Raw genomic sequence first — 19,354 nt, 5'->3', positions numbered from 1 at the left:
CGGGTTCGTGCCCCGGTCCGGGAAGATCCCACGTGCCGCGGAGCAGCTGGGCCCATGAGCCATGGCCGCTGAGCCTGCGCGTCCGGAGCCTGTACTCCGCAACGGGAGAGGCCACAACAGTGAGAGGCCCGCGTACCGCAAAAAAAAAAAAAAAAAAGTGCTAATAAGTAAATCCAGAGTTTTGAAGATGTGAGGTTTTATATTTGCAAAAATATGGTATTATTATTATTATGGCACAGTTCATTAAATGAGTTTTGGGTTCCCAATTCTAGCCACTTAAATTATACCTCCTTACAAGATCAGAGGAATTCAAGGTGCTGTTTTCTGATGCAACCACTCATCTTTGGAGATTTAAGACCACCATAGTGGTATTTCACTACTGATGCAAGTTTCTCCAAAGATAGTAATTTGCACCAAAAAGCAAAACAGGTCACCAGAGGACCTGGGCTGTATAGGAGTTGGAAAGTCATATTACTTTGAGAAAAGCACTGCAAGAAGTATGTCCTCGGGAAAGTCTGAAGACTTGAAAAGATGACTAGAAAACTGGCACAATTCTATGATTAAAGTCTGGAACTGGCTCCAATGGGTGGTGTATTTCAAACACTTGGATAAAGCAATCACTGGTCACTGACGCTAGCTGGCTTTTGCAGCAGAAAAGGCTTCCATTAAGAAAACTTTCTGGGTAAGGAAATTTAGTCCACTAGACTTTACTATCTGGAAAAGTGAATTATATTTCTCAAATATTTCTTCTGATGAAAAACAAACTCACTGTGTCTTAAACCATCTCTCTCGGAACTTCCCTGGTGGCGCAGTAGTTAAGAATCCGCCTGCCAATGCAGAGGACACAGGTTCAAGCCCTGGTCCGGGAAGATCCCACATGCTGTGGAGCAACTAAGCCCGTGTGCCACAACTGCTGAGCCTGCACTCTAGAGCCCGCAAGCCACAACTACTGAGCCCACATGCCACAACTACCAAAGCCCACGCACCTAGAGCCCATGCTCCACAACAAGAGAGGCCACCACAATGAGAAGCCCTCGCACCACAACAGAGTAGCCCCGGCTCACCATGACTAGAGAAAGCCTGCACGCAGCAACAAAGACCCAACGCAGCCAAAAATAAAGCAAGCCATCCCTCTCAAACAGGATTTTGCTTCTTCTGTGTCCTAATTTTTATCAACAGAACCAGCTTTTTCTCCGGTCATCTTTGGCTCTTTCCTTTCCTTTGCAATCTGTTAACCTGCCACCAAGTCCTACAGATCGTTATTTCCCATATCTAGACCTATACCTCATGCTACAACACTTTTTTTTTGCCACACCTGGCAGCATGCGGGATCTTAGTTGCCCGACCAGGAATCAAACCCGTGCCCTCTGCAGTGGAAGCATGGAGTCTTAACCACTAACCACCAGGGAAGTCCCTACAGCTATTACCTTAATTCTGGCCATCACAGTATACTAAACTACTGCAATGGCATCTTAATTGCTCTCTTTCCTCTCCTCAAAACACTATGTTCTTGGGACTTCCCTGCTTCCCAAGATTAAGGCCTTCATCCCAGTTTTCAAAGTCCATCAATTCCTTAATTCTTCATCCCTGCACAGAATAACCTATAGCAAGATTGATTTGCCTCTTCCAATAACATTTACTGTGCATATTCCCTCATGCTATTCTCTCTCCTCCAAAATTGCCAAATCTCTACCCAAATGTCAAGTTTCATCTCTTTCATGAAACTTTAATTCCAGGCAACATTCTTTATCCTTCATTTTTAAGAACTGTAGTATGTATTAGCATTTGATTATATTTAACCTAAAATTATGAGTACTTCCTAAGTTATTCTAACTGGTTCTTGCATCTAAATCTTGTCTTCTCAACAATAAGCAGAAGCCACACAGATATCTTTTATCAGTAATAAAGACAGCTTATTTTCTATAATTTGGACTGTAACAGTTTTATAATAATCTTTCAAGATAACTCTTTACCCAGTTAATAAAAAACTGCTAGGAGACTGATAATTAACTCTATTATTATAAATAGCTATGCTGAATTGTAAAAAGGGATAGTAGGCATTCCATTCCTCTCTAACAGAGCAAAATACCCCTGAATACTTTCTGATGAAAGATACCATAGTATTTTAAAATGTCTTTAAAATATGTACCTGTACAGTTTCACTATTTCAATTAAGAAAACATATTTGGTATAAAATATAGTGACAATAATTATAAATCTGAATTTGAACATAAGATAACCATCAACTGTTCTAATAACTTCTATATTACTTCATATTACTGCCATCTGGTGGTGGCACACTTAAAAATCATAGTACCCCAGACCGAACTCTGGAGGTTAAAAAAGACCCAATCCCCTACAAATATGCTCTGAAGACCACTTGAAGTCCTCCTTGGCTAACCTATCCATGATGAACTTCACCGAAATAGCTACTGCATGTGTTAATCTATTTAAGTTGTATTATTTCACGTACATACTTATTTTCTGTAATCTTATTTTCTGATCAGCTTCTGAAATCTTAGGACTACTTTACCTTCTCATGTTGAAATTCCCAACAGAGCACTAAAGAATCAGCACTGGTTGAGCACTTACATTTAACCCACAAAGCGACAATATCAGAAGTAGCTACGTTTCCCCCATATTACTACATATATAGAAGGGGTTAAATGCTTTAACACTCATTGGTAACCATATTCTCTCCTCATTTGAATTCCCCAAAGAATCTTAAGGCAGGCTAAGAGTCTAGGTTCCATTCTTCTTTTTTTTTCTATCTGAAATACTGTATATTTCCATAATTAACCATCTGATTATATGATGTTCCTTTGAGGAACTGATTCCTATCCATATTTATGCCTACTCTAGCCATTAAGATGATAAGTTGCTGCCCTAGGGGCCATTTAAGTCTCAAGCTAATACACAGACCTCTCCCTTTACTGAATAACATAGTCCTTTAGGAGACCTGCCTCTACTGAATTTGGCACTTTATTTTAAGGCATATCAATACATCTCTTTCAAGTCTGTCCAATTCTACTATTAAGACATCTAAACTAGAAATAGCGAGAGTTAGCTATTAAAGTTAGACTCTAAGAATTCTACAAGTAACCTTCTAGACTACCCAAGATGTTTTTGATCAAGCAGCTTGAGAGCAGGCTCAAGCCACCCCTATAAGTATTTCGATCACCTCAAACCTCAAACTATGCCTTCCCTCTTACATCCCAGAATTATCTTCAGCAATAGAGAATGGGAGCGATATAAGGAATCAAATATACGCTTGAGTCTAATTATGAAACTGAGAACAATCTTCCAAGAGGCTAGAGTTGAGCATTCTTAATTGGGAGACAGTAATTTTCCTTTAATTTACAAGACACTACTTGGCTAGTACTTACTTGATCTGTTCAGCTGATCCTCCAGAAGTTGCATTTGTGATGGCCCAAGCTGCTTCTTTCCTTGTACGAAACTCAGCAGTTTGTAATATACTAATGAGGGCTGGGAAAATGTTGGCATCTATCACAGTCTAGAATGAAAAAATTAAACGGAAAGGGAAATTACAAGAGTTGTAAAACTGTTCATGACACTAATTATAACTTTTCAGCTAGCTTCACTAATGACACCCTTCCCCTGTTAAAAATAAACTGGGGGCTTCCCTGGTGGCGCAGTGCTTGAGAGTCCGCCTGCCGATGCAAGGGACATGGGTTCATGACCCAGTACGGGAAGATCCCACATGCCGCGGAGCGGCTGGGCCCATGAGCCATGGCCGCTGAGCCTGTGCGTCTGGAGCCTGCGCGTCTGGAGCCTGCGCGTCTGGAGCCTGTGCTCCGCAACAGGAGAGGCCACAGCAGTGAGAGGCCCGCGTACTGCAATAAATCAATCAATAAATCAATCAATCAATCAACTGGAAGGAGTTTAACTCCTCATTATCCTTAACCTTTTGGCTATACTTAGTATCACTAACAACATCCTCCCTGGAGTTTGTGACCTTGTAATCTCCTAGTTTTCTACCTGGGTTCTTTTCTCTTTTATTTTTCTCTCTTGTTCCACTCACCATAACAAATTATAAAAGTTCAATTTTCTTTCTTTTCCTCTGCCATTCTCATTTCTCTCATAGCATCCACTCTCACACGTGTGCTCTACCTCTCCAGTCCACATTTCTCACTGGGGCCCCAGCCCAAGGTGGCTGACAGCTGACTTAACATCTGCTAACCACCTTAAACATATCATCTGCTCTTTGTATCAGGTCTCCTTTCAAACCTCTCTAGTTTACAAAGGCTGTTTTTATATTTATTTATTTATTCATTTATTCATTCTAAATTCAATCAGTCACCAAGTCTCCTTTACATTCTCAATTCAGGACGTCCTAAGTCCATCTTTTCCTTTCCTTTAGCACTGCCACCATTCTATTCCAAGCCACCACCTCCCACACAGATTACCAGAATAGCCTTTAGACAGAGTACTTTTACTCAATCCCTCTCATATACTAAAGCAGTCTTCCTCAAATTGCTTTCTTCATGTTTCTCCTTAGCTCAAGAACCTAAAATGGGTTCATATCATTTCATTTATCCAAAAACTGAGGAATTCTATATGAGAGCCTGGTGGTAGCAGACAATAAAGTGCAGCTGAAATCACCCTGATGCATGCTATAAAATGCCACAGTTATCAATCTCAGTCCCTGACAGCCTCCTGGGGATGACTAACCATGCTTTCCTGGTCAAGAACTCTTTCTATTACACCACTGAAGGAAGTCAGTAAAATTTAGTGGAAAGGTGCTTCATCTTGGTCCTGTCATTTACTAGAGGTATCCTTGAGCAAATCATTTTATTTCTCTGAGCCTCAGTTTCATCTTTAATTGAGAATGTTGGGTTAGATGACCTCTATGATTCCACTCAGCTCAAAGTCCCATAAGTCTATGGTATATCTTTTCCAGCTCATTATTCCAGCCTTTCTCATGGCTTATTCTGAACCATTTGGCCTATGGCTTAGCCTTTCACTTGGATTACTCTCCCACTAATACAAGGACAAAAGTAAAGGGCAGATAACCATTTAGAGAAAACTGGGTCCCCAAAGAGTCATGAAAAGTTGAAGCAATCCAACACATGGGTCCACTAGAAATTTTTTTTTTTTTTTTTTTTTTTGCAGTACACGGACTTCTCACTGCTGTGGCCTCTCCTGTTGCAGAGCACAGGCTCCGGATGCGCAGGCTCAGCGGCCATGGCTCAAGGGCCCAGCTGCTCCGCGGCATGTGGGATCTTCCTGGACCGGGACACGAACCTGTGTCCCCTGCATCAGCAGGCAGACTCTCAACCACTGCGCTACCAGGGAAGCCCAGAAAAGAAATCTTTTATTTGGCAAGAGTAAAGCCAATCTGTTTAGCGTAAAGTCCATCAAAACATTTTGAAAATACAAGATACTATTTCTCAGATCTTGACAAATCATCAAATATTAAAGGCAAAGAGAAAAAACCAAGGCCTAAGTGTAAGTTTCAAAAGATTTAACCTCTATAATGTTGGATAAAAAAAGTAAGAAATAGACTAATAAGACAACATTGGAAATTAGTGTTCTCCAAGGCAATAATGAAAAATTATACATACTTTAAAGGCTGACTGAAAAAAAACCGTAACTAATAAAAATACAGAACAAAAGACAGGTGCTATGAGATTACCTGGATCTGTGCCCTATTTCCAGCTGTGATGTTAGATATTGTCCAACATGCTTCCTTTTTGATAGACTCCTTTGGGCTACTCAGCAAATGCAATAAACTCTGCAGAGCTGAGCAATTCAAAATTACCTAAAGAAAAAAGTTTGAAAATTTTACTTATCGTATTAATCCAAACTGAAGTAAACCTTTAACTCAAAGACTTTATTTTCAGAAAATACAAAGAAATAACATCTCTCCTTGAAATTATAGAAATAACTTTATATATGTATAAAAGTACTCACAGCTAATAAGAATTCATTTCTAAGATTATCAAAGCAGTTTCACTATATACACTCACAACTGCTAAACATATTTAATATGGCACAATATGCCTTATTCACTTTCCTATGCCTATAGCATATGAAAATGTCTTTTGGGTAAATGTATCAAGTGGCCAGAAATTCAAAAGTGGTCTCAGATTTTTAAGTCTTCTGATAATTCTCTACCTGGAAGTCAAGGAATCAATACATGCTTAGTTAAGTATACCAGGTGCTTTATAGGATACAAAGATTAAAAGTATATGCCCTCAGCTATCAAAAAGCTTACAAAGGTGAGGATGATATACATGACAAATATACATGAACAAGGAGATCTACTCTACCAGAAACTAAAATCGTAAAGTTATAATGATTAAAATAATATGTGACAGGCTCAAGAATCAATCACTGAACAAAAGAATAGGATATCTAGTCTAGAAATAAATACAAGTATTTATAAAGAATTAATAAGTATGTAATAAAATTAATCCTTTCTTCCTCCAATGACTGGTAGTCTTATTTAATAGATGGTATTAGAATAAGGGACAACTAGTTGAAAATATTTTAAAAATCAATTCTTAACCCCAAACAGTAAAATAAATCTGCAACTTATTTAAAGAGTAAATATAACAAAGAAACCATAAAGCAGAAGAAAATATTAGTTAGTAGCTGGTTTGGGGACAGTGAAGGACTTTCCAAGCATAAAAACAACAGAAGAAATTATAGGGGAAAAATTAAAATTTCACCAAATAGAAATTTTTGCATGTCAAAAACTCATATGAAAATGAAAATGCACACCACACAATGTGAAAAAGTATTTGTAATGGAAAAAAGCGTTGCTGTCTTTAGTATGTAAATTGGTAAGAGAAACTACATTTTTAATAGAAAATTACCTCACAAAGTAACAAAAGAAATGCAAATTACAATGAAGCCGATTTTTGCCTATTAAATTAACTCAAAAAATAACAAAACTTGTGGTTTAACAGGTACAGTCTTTCCAAATAACAGTGTGAAAGACATCACAAAGCATTTTTAAATGCCAAAGATGTGGTGTGGAAAATAAGCATGTCAGAAGTTAAAGAATACCTGGGGAGGAGTAGTAAGGAAAAAAACACTTCACGGGAGGGGGTGGGAGGGGAACCCCTTGAAACACAGACAGGATTTCATAAGCAAAGAAGAGGGAGGACACAGCAGACAGAAGGGTTAGAAATGAAAAAATGCTGAAATGGTTCTTTATCTCACAGGCATTAAAGAAGCTCATTGTTTCCAGGAGGAAAATAATGTGAACAAAGTTATTTTAGGAAAGATTAAGCTGTTATTAGGAAGAATACACTGAGAGGGGTAAATGCCTGGGAGATCAGGAGGATGAATAAGATAGGTACAGCAACAACCCCTGCATGTGAGAAAACAGGGCCCAAACTAAGGTAATCAGATGTAGATCTAGAAACACTAAGAATCAGTTAAGACCTGCTGACTTGCTATACAAAGTGTGAGAGATGGAGACACCAAATATGACTGCAAAGTTTCAAGACTGGGTGAACAGTTGTACCATTAACTGAAATGGGAAAAACCAAGACGAGAAGGCAAGACAGGTACTGGAGACATGGGACTGGAACTTGAGAGAGGTTGGAACTAGATGTGTATGTTCAGAACTTCATTTATTCAGTAAATATTTTTTGAGTCTCTATATATTGTGCCAGGGACTATTGTAGAAGCAACAAAAATGAACAAGAATGACACAGTTCCACCTCTACAAGCTTACAATCTAGTAGACAGTTACAATACAGTGTGGTAAGTGCTATGATGGATGAAACAAAATAAGGAGCACCTAATTTAAGAGTCAGCTTCTTGGAGAAAATGTTAATACCAAGACTTGAAGAATGAAAAGGCATTAGTGGCAGAGTGAGGATTTGTGTGAGGGACTGGTCAGAACAGGGATGGGGATGGAAGCATATGTTCCATGCAGAGGGAAGCAAGCCATGTGTCAAATTTCAGAAGTTAGCGTGATCATAGCTAATACAGCGGAACAAACATGGCAAAAGCAGAGAGTATGGCACGGGAGGGGGCAGACAGAAACTTTTTCTGAATAGCAAATATACCAATATGGTTTTAAAATTCAGAAAATAAAAAGGACTATATAGTTAAAAGCCTCCTTTCCATTCCTATACCCCAGCTACCTGGTTCTCCACAGAGACAACCAATGTTATTAGTTTCCTGTGTATGCTTCCTGAGAAATTTTATGCAAATACAATCAAAAACATACATTGTTTTCTTCTCCTCTCCTCCCTGCCTGTTTTTTACACAAATAGTAATATATCCTACATACTATTCTGCCCCTTGTTTTTCTTTTTAAACAACAGAACCTAGAAACCTTTCCATATACACGCCTATGAGCTGCTTCATTCTGTTGCACAGCATTTCATTATACAGGTGCCGTATTTTAAAGGATCGTAAACACTGTCCAAGGACAATAGGGGGCCATAAGAAGATTTTAAGAGAATGACATGATCAAATTTGCATTTTACAAGCATCCTTCTAGTGATATGGGAATGACACAAGAAATGTCTGAACTAAGCACTGCAAGGAATGAGTAGAAATAGCAGTCATTAGTGACTGATGAGAAAGGTGGCATAAAGGGAATAATCAAACTAATGTCCAGGTTTTTGGCTTGGGTAACTGCTGGGGCCATTCACTGAGACAGGAACATAAATAAGCAGAGGTCCAGGTACACCAGTTCCCTTGCAGACAGAATAAATTTAAAGTTAAATATTAAGAGTTGGAAGACACCTGAGAACAAATTCAGTCTCCTAATTTTAGAGATCAGAAAAGTGAAGACATTAAATGTCTTGCTGAAAGTCAGAGCTGGCTAAGAAAGAGCTAAGGCTAAAACTAATCCCCTCCAGGGGATAATCCCATAAACAGAAAAGAACAGGTAAAGGAACTTGCTAAGGAGAAATAAATGGTCAATGAGGCAGAAGACCCAAAATACTTCAGCACCACAGAAGCCTAGGAAGATAATTTTAAAGATGGTGCCAATGCATCTGAGAGATCAAGAAGAAAAATGGCTAGGACAATCCACTGTGAGTGATGTATCTTGATATAAAATTTGAACGGAATAGAAGGTGACATTAAGAACCAGGAGGGAAGATACTTCTCACATAGGAAACTTACCGTGTACAAAAAGGAGGAAGCCATCAGGGAAGATAAGATGAAGATGACAGAAAGGATGCTACTAGAGGCTTCTGATGTTCACAAGAACCCCTTCAAGTAGAAGTAGTGGGAAATAAACCGAACCAAAAGGATAAGTTACACCATAGGGAACCCAAAATTGCCACAAAGCAATAGGTCAAGACAGAGATAGTGAAGGTATTGAAAGTAGTTGCCAAAGCCAACACTTTTAACAAACATTAATGAAACAAAGTATCATTTCTCCCCATGTGAGTTAAATACTGTAACAGAAACATAATCAAGAGGGGTTCTGCTATTTCTGAAAGAAAAAATAAAGAGATACCATTTATTCATACCTGTGTCTGAATATCATCGCCTGTGACAATGTTTCCCACAGCTCGCAAAGCAGGAGAAACCACTTTATAATCATTATGCCTGCAACCATAAAAAGATGTGTTATATCCAACAGTTCTATCTTTAATCTCTTTTCCTTAGGGCTGAAACCCAAAAGAAATTAACATGTGATCGGTTCTTGGAGCAGAAAGGTACCTATGGTGGTTATTAAAGGAACCCTATCATGATGAGGAAATGTTTTTGGTGTCCCCAAGAAAGGCTGTCTTTCCTTTTGTTTGGTACTTTTGGATAAAAACTACAAATCTGTTCTAATAACCCTTCCCAGGTATTCAATCACCTGGAGTCCAAGTTTTCCCTCTCATTCATTAATGCAGGTTTCATTTCCTCTTTACTTGGTCTCTATGGTTGCTGAGATAATGGAAAGAGATAGTAACATTTATACAGCACTTTTAGGTTTTACAAATCACTTAATTTTCACAGGAATAAAAGTATATCAACAGTTGAGCTAACTTGAAAATGAAAGCCAGGCCTCATACTTCAAATAGTAGACTCTTTCTACTAAACCTCAGCTGACTTACTGGTCTGAAAAACCCCTCCACAAATCTTTTATATATCTGAAGACAGATATTAAGTCTTGATTTTAGGCTAAGTAAGTTAATATCCTTTAACTTTCCTTAAATATCTTTTTTTTTTTTTTGCGGTACGCAGGCCTCTCACTGTTGTGGCCTCTCCCGTTGCGGAGCATAGGCTCCAGACGCGCAGGCTCAGCGGCCATGGCCCACGGGACCAGCCGCTCCGCGGCATGTGGGATTCTCCCGGACCAGGGCACGAACCTGCGTCCCCTGCATCGGCAGGCAGACTCCCAACCACTGCGCCACCAGGGAAGCCCTAAATATCTTATTTTCTCTCCCCTTATAATGAGATTGATCACTCTTCTCAAAACTGTGCCAGTTTCTCCACATTTAAGATCCGATGACTAAAAAGAAATGGTTAAAATATTTAGTAATCTAGAGACTAAAGAGTACAAAAGGTTACTCTCCCAGATTCTGAATGATGTACTTCTGAGTCCTCCAGCATTATATTGCTTTTAATTCACAACAGCATTATGCTGCTGATCTGTACCCAGTCTATAACCCCAGTTTTTTTTTTAATGTACAGTTTTACATCTTTATTGGAGTATAATTGCTTTACAATGGTTAGTTTCTGCTTTATAACAAAGTGAATCAGTTATACATATACATGTGTTCCCATATCTCTTCCCTCTTGCGTCTCCCTCCCTCCCACTCTCCCTATCCCACCCCTCTAGGTGGTCACAAAGCACCGAGATGATCTCCCTGTGCTATGCGGCTGCTTCCCACTAGCTATCTATTTTACGTTTGGTAGTGTATATATGTCCACACCACTCTCTCGCTTTGTCACAGCTTACCCTTCCCCCTTCCCATATCCTCAAGTCCATTCTCTAGTAAGTCTTACAACCCCAGAGTTTTTTTTTTTTTTTTTTTTTTATGCGTTACGCGGGCCTCCCACCACTGCGGCCTCTCCCGTTGCGGAGCACAGGCTCCGGACGCGCAGGCCCAGCGGCCATGGCTCACGGGCCCAGCCGCTCCGCGGCACGTGGGATCCTCCCGGACCGGGGCACGAACCCGCGTCCCCTGCACCGGCAGGCGGACCCTCAACCACTGCGCCACCAGGGAAGCCCAACCCCAGAGTTTTATATTCTATATATTATACTATCTAATTCATTCCACATGTCATCTTTGGGGCAATGTTTCCTTGCATCTACTTTGTACTTACTCCAATAAATTTCACATGGCTTTTAATTATACTATTTCCCCATTATGTTATCACTCTTAATTTTTTTCTTTGATACTATTTTCTAAAAATTTGATTAATACAGTCTCAAATTATTTATGCCATCAGTAAATCTTCCACTTCATAAATGAAAGGCATCACAAAGAGATATAGCAAAATAAAATTCAAAGTCTGACACCAGTCTAGGTTAAGCTCTAAATGAGACAAAAAGATGAAGAAATGACCGTTTTTGGTGGCAGTGTGCCTTCTGCTATCCAGTGGTTGGTCTCAGGTCATTAATCATGAGCTAGAATTACACAGATCAAAATTTTCCAAATGTTTCTGCTAAAGGGCTGCTTACAGCAGAAGAGTGAGAGGTTCTTTATAACCCTCAAAACAATCAAACAAACAGATTTGACATGAGTATAAAAAAGTAACAAAAGACAGTAGCCTAAAGCACAATAAATCAGTATAATGCATTAATATTTGAGTATCAGCAACTAGAAAACTAATATGAGAGACAAAAGTACAGACACACTTTAAGATATCTTACATCAGCAGCTCCACAAGTCTCCTACATACTCCTGCATCAATGACTGCTTGAATTTTATCATTGGGTCCATCTGATAAATATGAGAGGGCCCAGCAGGCATCAGCCAGTACATCAGTGTCACTGACAAACAGCAACCAGGAAAGCACATTCAGACAGGGGGAAACCTATAAAGGGAAGATGATATGATTATGAAATTCAACAGAATAAAAGCAAGAAATGAGGGGGGAAACTCCAGAAAGCAACCAGGCACACACCTGGTGACTTCTGGTGTGATTAATACTTCTGAAGATGGAGCAGTAAGTGGCCAAGTGACATTTCCATCTTTGGGAATGCTGTCAATAACCCTGCAGTTTACTTTGATGAGGTAGTCAGAGCCCAAGGAAAACAGTTTCAAAGAGCAAAGTTTAATATATACCAATTCTCAGAGTGAGATTCCTTGTCAAAACACTCTTTGTGGATCAGAGAGGTAAAGGAATTTTCCTAAGTGTTAAAGCTAGGAAATTCTGCATTTTAGATACTTTGTTACAAACAAAAAATGCCATGTTTTAAGAGTAATTCAGAGCTTTTTAAAGGCAGTGAAAATTTATTTCAAATTCAAACAAAAATAAACAAAAAGACCTATTTTTCTAGAAACAAATTATTCTCTTTCTATTCACATTAATATTGGTTCTTAGACTCTTCCCATTGCGGAGCACAGGCTCCGGACGTGCAGGCTCAGCAGCCATGGCTCACGGGCCCAGCAGCTCCGCGGCATGTGGGATCTTCCTGGACCGGGACACGAACCCGTGTCCCCTGCATCCGCAGGCGGACTCTCAATCACTGCGCCACCAGGGAAGCCCTCTTAGACTCTTTTAACTGTACTTTTTCTGCCAATTTCCCACAAGCATAATCCTTACCTTTGCAAATTCTGGAGGGGGACTTTTTCCTCTACAGAGATTAGACAAAGCCCATACTGCATTCCGGGTCATGGTCAGGCGGTTTTGCTTTGAAAATAACCTATAAGCATAATGATGCAATGGTAAATGATATAATGGGCATTAATTCTCTGATGGCATAATATAAATATTTAACCACTTAATGCTACTGATAAACAGATGTCTTCAAACAGCTCTTCTCTACAACAATAAAGCTTAATTAATTCTAACACAAGGAATTCAAAATTTTGGCACTTGAATAAGATAGGATGCCCAAGGAAATGATCTAAACAAGTTAGTAAGAAAATATCTGTAATGAAAAGTAACACTAGGAAATCCAAAATGATTTCCAAAGATGCACTGTTTTCTGAGGAACTTCCCGTATTTTTATTATTCACAAAAAAAAAAAAAAAAAAGAAAAGAAAAAGAAAAAGAAACTTACTGCAGCAGAGGGGGAAGAATATTGCAGTCTAAAACATAGTCCCTGCACATGGTACTATCTCCAGCAATGTTGCCAAGAGCCCAGACTGCCTGTGAAAGAATTATTCATTAATGACAGGCTGTAGAGTTTAATTTTCTCATAATTCCTTCAAAAAAGATGCCAACATATCACAATAACTCTTTACAAAATTATACAGTAGTTAATCAACATATTATACATGGACATTAACTATTAAAACCCCTAAGTTCACTCAACAGGGAGTCAAATGAAATAGTTGTGGGATTGGTGGAAGAAGATCAATACTATTATATAAGTATACATGTATTGAATACTCATGGGAGTAAACTTATTAAAAGGAGGTACCAGTTCTTATACATTTTTTTTTTTTTTTTTTTTTGTGGTACACGGGCCTCTCACTGTTGTGGCCTCTCCCGTTGCAGAGCACAGGCTCCGGACGCACAGGCTCAGTAGCCATGGCTCACGGGCCCAGCCGCTCCACGGCATGTGGGATCCTCCCAGACCAGGGCACAAACCCGTGTCCCCTGCATTGGCAGGTGGACTCTCAACCACTGCGCCACCAGGGAAGCCCCTTATACATAATCTTAGGGGGCCCTACCCTTAAGTAACATTCCATACAGCCATTGGAACATAGCAGAGATCCAAATGGCTTACTCAGCTGATTACAAATGTATTTTAAGCTTACTTACAAAAGAAAACAGTGAGCCAAGAATTTAAGAGCAACCAAAATGCAGAAAACTTTACTCAATTTTTGGGGATGATGGATGTATTAATTATCTTGACTGTAATGACAGTTTCATGGATATATACATATGTCAAAACATCATATTATACACTTTAACCATATGCAGTTTACTGTAGGTTGATTATACCTCAATAAAGCTGTAGAAGAAAGTCATATTCATTTAGTAATGATTTATATTTATGAATTTGACAAACTTTGCGGTAATTAAAATTTCATGTTTTCTAAGTGATTTTCTGCACAAAAGTGGCAAAGACTTGCTATGTCAATCAACACGAGAGATTACTATAAGAAAAAACTCAGTAACTGCTTACATGGTCTAAAATGTATATCTATGGGACTTAAAGAATTTCAGGGTTGGAAGGGAAAAATGGTTTTATGTTTCTACGAGAAATTCTGCCTATATTCACTATGAAATTTTCTATTTTGGTTAAGTTTAGATTTCTAGAACACTCCCTGTGATGAACCATGGATTGTCATATCTAAGCGGTAAAACTGAGATTCTGAATATAAGACTGAAGGGAAAAATTGTATTCTTTGACCTGCTTCTCTTTACTTGTTTCAATTTTTACCTGCTCCTGGACATCTTCAAACTCTGAGCTGAGCAACTCTATGAAGATAGGCACAGCTCCTGCCTGAATCACAATCCGGGTCTGAAGAGAATTTCCTGAAGCAATATTTGTCAGTACCCAAGCTGACTCAAACTATAAAGATAAAAATAATTTCATTATCTTATTAGAATTTAATAGCTTGTTTACTTATAACAATAAGGTTTTCTGTGCATGAAGAAAAGAATCTGAGATCATTATTTACACATAATCTATCAGGTAAATACTATATTAATTTTAAATGAAGAATTCCTGAAGAAATAACCTTAGCCTAGAGGAATACTCAGGGTGTCTAAAATTTCAGATCAAGGCAGAGCTGACATGAGACCGTAAGAAGAATGAGGGAGTGCTTCATATACTGACATGGAATGATCTCCCGAGACATAAATGGAGGAAAAAGAAAAACAATGTACATTAATATGGTACCATACTGTATTTTCCAAAAGGGTTAAGAAGGAATATATGCATCAATTTACTTATTGCACAGAATATCTCTTGAAGGAGTCACAATAAACTGTAAATACTTGTCACTTACATAGAGAGCTCGAGGTGAATGGGAAACAAGTATGGGAAGGATAGGCACTTACAGTAAAGCCTTTATGTACCTTTTGGCCTTAAACCATGTTTATTATCTAATAAAAATAAAATCAAATAATTTCTATAAAATGGGCAGAGTGAAATGGCGAAAGAATAAAACTGTAAAATGTGTAAAATACAGGCAGAGTGAAAAAGGCAGAAGACAACTGAAATGATAAGTAGTCTGAAAGGAGTTAACGGGCATACAACTAACAGAAATGGCAACTTCAGAGCATAAGAGCTTCCAGTAAATGAGAAGTCTCCAAACCAAGGCACAGAGGTAAGACTTTTTTAAAAAGAGCATTCTTAAAGTTGATAAACTGGTAAACAGTATGAAGGAAATTATGGCCAACAAAAAATACAGCACGTTATTAATTCTACACATCTCTACAGTAACTTGACTCTTTAGCCTAATATGATGAAATCCAAGAATGACCTCTTAAAATCCAAGAATGAACTTATATTACAATTCTATTTAGAGTTCTTAAATAAACTTTAGTTTTGTTTCCTTCTCCTGTTCTGTCTTCTATTTAATATTCTTTAATGAAGCACATATGGGGAAGAAAAAAAATTCAGTGACATGCCCCTTGAATGAGAAATCAATAAAAAGTCATCAAAAGATGGAGCTGTGACTCCTTTAAGCTTTGGGGTCAACTGAAAGGCAGGTGTCATATGGAAAACTAAATCGTCAATCACTTGGGGTACTGGAAAATGAAAGAAATGGGAAGACAATCTGATTAGCCCAGTCCAAAGCTACATGAATGGTAGTAAATTTATAGCAGAAGACACTTAAAGAAGGGATATTCAAAGAAACCTAAAATTTGATATACAGAAGTGAAATAAAGTGGTCTGATATCTAGTTAGGACACTGATATTACAGCAGCAGGGAGGCCAGACTAGGAGCACCACAGTTAAACATTTTTTTGCCTGATAACTCTTTGCTATAAGAGAAGTTCAGGAGACTTTTAAACACTGAGTTTCATAAAATAAAAACTCATATCACCTCTGTAATTAAATTACTACTCAAACCAATGTACAAACCCTTTTCAGTCTGTCTGAATTGAAACTTGACATTTATACAGTACTTTATACTTTCAAAGCATTATTCACATACTCTCAGGTGTTCCTTACAACAACCCAGAGAAGCCTGGCTTTTCTAGTTTATGAATGAGGAAACTATCAGAAAAAGATCCAATGATCACTAATCATTTGAGTAATGCCAGTCAAAGAGAGCTAGATTACAGCCTCCTAATCTAGTAGGCTTATGGCCCCAACCATAGTTTCCTCTCTGAAACACACCTGTAACACTGACAAGAGTCTTCCAATTGCTTGCAGTTTTGGTATCTAGGGCAAGAAATTTCAAATAATGATACGACACATTATTTAGGGTTATTATTTATTATTTAGGGTATGCTAAAAGGAAAACACAGTTCACCTAAAATGTAGCTTCTTTTGCTTACTAGGAAAATGAACTATGGAGTGGGTACAAAAGCCAACTTTCCTACAAGAAGAAAGGCTCAAAGTTCAACAGAGAGTCATCAGCATCTGAGACCATGTCAAAAAAATGAAAACTTTGAGGAAAAGCAACCTGTGAAGAATGAATAAGATCAGCATATATAGCAATCTATATCAAAGAGAAAAAGGTTTGCAGTGAAATTTTGATGCAAAAGAAATGGTGACAATAAACTGAGTAGATAAAGGATATATTAAAGAGTTATCAATGAGAAGAAATTAGAATGATAATTGCTAACAGAAGTCAAACTGCTGTTTGTCTGATGAGGTTTAGCCCCAAAGGTCTCCCAGAAAAAGACAGATTTCCAGATGCCACTGAAATGAATAAAATGGAGAAGCAAAACAGAATAGAGTGACAATGATTAGGAGAATGGAGAATAAGTAAATAACAGCCAGAACATGAATGGAAGAAACTCGGAAGTTAGGACTTCTCAACAAAATAAGAATGTACCAGAGTTATGTTTATCACTAAAAAGTACATATCTGAAGGCAAACAAGATTCAAGGTCTCTCTTGGTAAGAATGGAAATCAGAAAGTAGTTTTGCCATTACCGGGGAAAGAAGTAGATGAATAACTATAACCAGAGGGCCAGTGAAAACTCAAATCATATGGATTAATGAGGCATTGAAACACACACACACACATACACACACACACACGGCACTCATTACTGTGATGTTTACCTTGTAAAAACTTATCAAGCTCTATTTGTGCAATTTTCTATACCCATGTGTATATGTGTGACATGAGAAGGAGGCGGGAGGAGAGAGAGTGAGAGACAGAAACAGAGAAACAGAGAGAGAGGCAGAGAGAAAGAGAGACTGAGAACTCCTCATGAGTATAGACCCCTATTAAAGTGTTGGAAGAAGCAACTTTCAAATGTGTTTAATATGTAAGTATGTTTTAAAAAAACTGGTTGTACTTTGAACTATGTAGTTTCTCTTTCACTGGGTATCGCAGTCTTTATTTTTTTGAGTGGGGTGAACATTTCTGTCTCAGGTCCCAGACTAGATTTTAACATGAAAGAGAGTTGTGAAATGGGAATGTCCAGAGTTGATACCAAAAGCAATTGCATAAAGTTATAATAGAAATGGCCAGAAAAGGTAATTTAACCATGCAACTCAAGAAAAACTCAGCAACAAGATGAAATGAGAAAAACTTAAGAAATGGTATCACCTGAAGTAGTACCCAAAACTATTATAATCTTTACTCCTCTTTGTTTTAAACTACTATATTCTTAGTGTTCCAAGAATGGCATCATGCAAGGAAACAACCTGTCATGCAGCTGTGATTGCTTACAAATTGTAATTCCACTATTATTTTTCACTGTCCAGAACTTTCTAAATAAGGCTACAACTGAAATCTGAAGGGCACGCTGAAGATTTTGGTATGTTCTCTTGTTCCTTTCTCAATCTCTACCTTCTGGTGCTCAGTTCCTTAAAATAAGGAAAATGAGAATCCAAAACTGAAGTACTTCTGACCTCCTATCAAGTTTCCCACTCCAGGTTGAAGTACGCCTGGTTCCCTTTCTCCATTTGGATCAGGACTCTGTTGCTGGCCACTTTGCCGGTTCCACTCTGGTTCCTAGCAAATGCCAGGCTCACCTGGAGAGCAAGTGAAAAGAGAGGCTCACATCAGAAAAATAAATCCAGATATCAAACTCTGCAGAGAACAGTGCCTGAGTCATCTGAGCAACCTTTTAAGATAGGTAGAGGGATCAATGAAGATGGGGGAAAAACACAGGAAGATGAAGGCTTAACTGCAGTTTACCACATTAAGCTTTTAGTGTGGACAAGAAAGGTAGAAATGGGAAAACTAAACCAATTTAATTCAAATTTACAACTTTAAGAGGAGTATCTGTTTAATGACTGGAACTAGGAAGCAATTTACTTATTTCTAGCTATTTTTATAAGCTTCTATAAGAAGGTTTGGGAATATACCATCTCAGCACTGCAAAGGACAGTACAAAGATGTTGGACCTGGACTCAAAAAAACAAACCAAGTGGGCCCGGGGAATACACCATAAGGCAGACCAATCTCATGTCAAGGCTCTCATGTATGGCTGAGGCCTACATGTCACTGTGTTTGAGAATGCTGTTAGTTAAACGGCAGAGTCGGCTTCCGAAGTCCTAGATTCCACCATATTCATCTCATCTGAGGGCAAGTGAGTATCTAGGTAGCACTGCCAAAAGCAAGCATTTTTATCTCCCTGGTTTGCAGTATCCCACTGATAAGGAAAGCCAGAAAGAAAGTGAAGAAACCCTTCACTAGGATTCACAGTTCTTTATGTATGGAATGAAGGGAATAATTTTGTCCAGTGATTTATTATTGAGTTTAGCTATCATGACTACATATTATTACTCTCTTTCTAGAAGAGAAATGGCAAACACCCCATTCCAAAGACACACTATTCAAATTTCTAATAAGCAGGTAGGAATATCATGGATAACTCACATCCTAGTGATCTCCAAGAAGACAGAGGAAGGAATACCCTCCAAGCTTCCCAGAGCATGTCTAATTATTTAACAATGAAGTCTCCTGGCTCTAAGGTCTCCATCAATATATTTGCTCCTCCTGCTTCTGGGGTAGTGAAGGGTACCCATTAGTCACACTGGAGAAAGAACACCATATTGTGTTTAAATGCACACAGAAGAAAAGCTGGGGATGATGACCTTTATATAATAAACAGGTTCGTTATCTCTAGAGTCTTTGGATCGCTAAGGTGAA

General features: G+C 38.4%; 1 protein-coding gene across 1 annotated transcript in view; it reads right to left on the bottom strand.

The window, feature by feature from the left end:
* The window catches only part of KPNA1 (karyopherin subunit alpha 1), a 79,141-nt gene that overhangs the window by 4,990 nt on the left and 54,797 nt on the right, over positions 1-19,354 (bottom strand). Inside the window, exons 6-12 of the mRNA XM_065876913.1 lie at positions 14,504-14,635; positions 13,172-13,260; positions 12,712-12,811; positions 11,816-11,979; positions 9,474-9,552; positions 5,657-5,782; positions 3,387-3,514 (exon numbers count right to left, since the gene is read on the bottom strand). Of these exons, the coding sequence (XP_065732985.1) occupies positions 3,387-3,514; positions 5,657-5,782; positions 9,474-9,552; positions 11,816-11,979; positions 12,712-12,811; positions 13,172-13,260; positions 14,504-14,635 (818 nt within the window). The remainder of the gene's footprint in view (positions 1-3,386; positions 3,515-5,656; positions 5,783-9,473; positions 9,553-11,815; positions 11,980-12,711; positions 12,812-13,171; positions 13,261-14,503; positions 14,636-19,354) is intronic.

The sequence above is a fragment of the Phocoena phocoena genome, chromosome 4 (genome assembly GCF_963924675.1).
Source record: "Phocoena phocoena chromosome 4, mPhoPho1.1, whole genome shotgun sequence".
NCBI lineage: Eukaryota > Metazoa > Chordata > Mammalia > Artiodactyla > Phocoenidae > Phocoena > Phocoena phocoena.
This window is presented reverse-complemented; position numbering and strand designations above follow the sequence as displayed.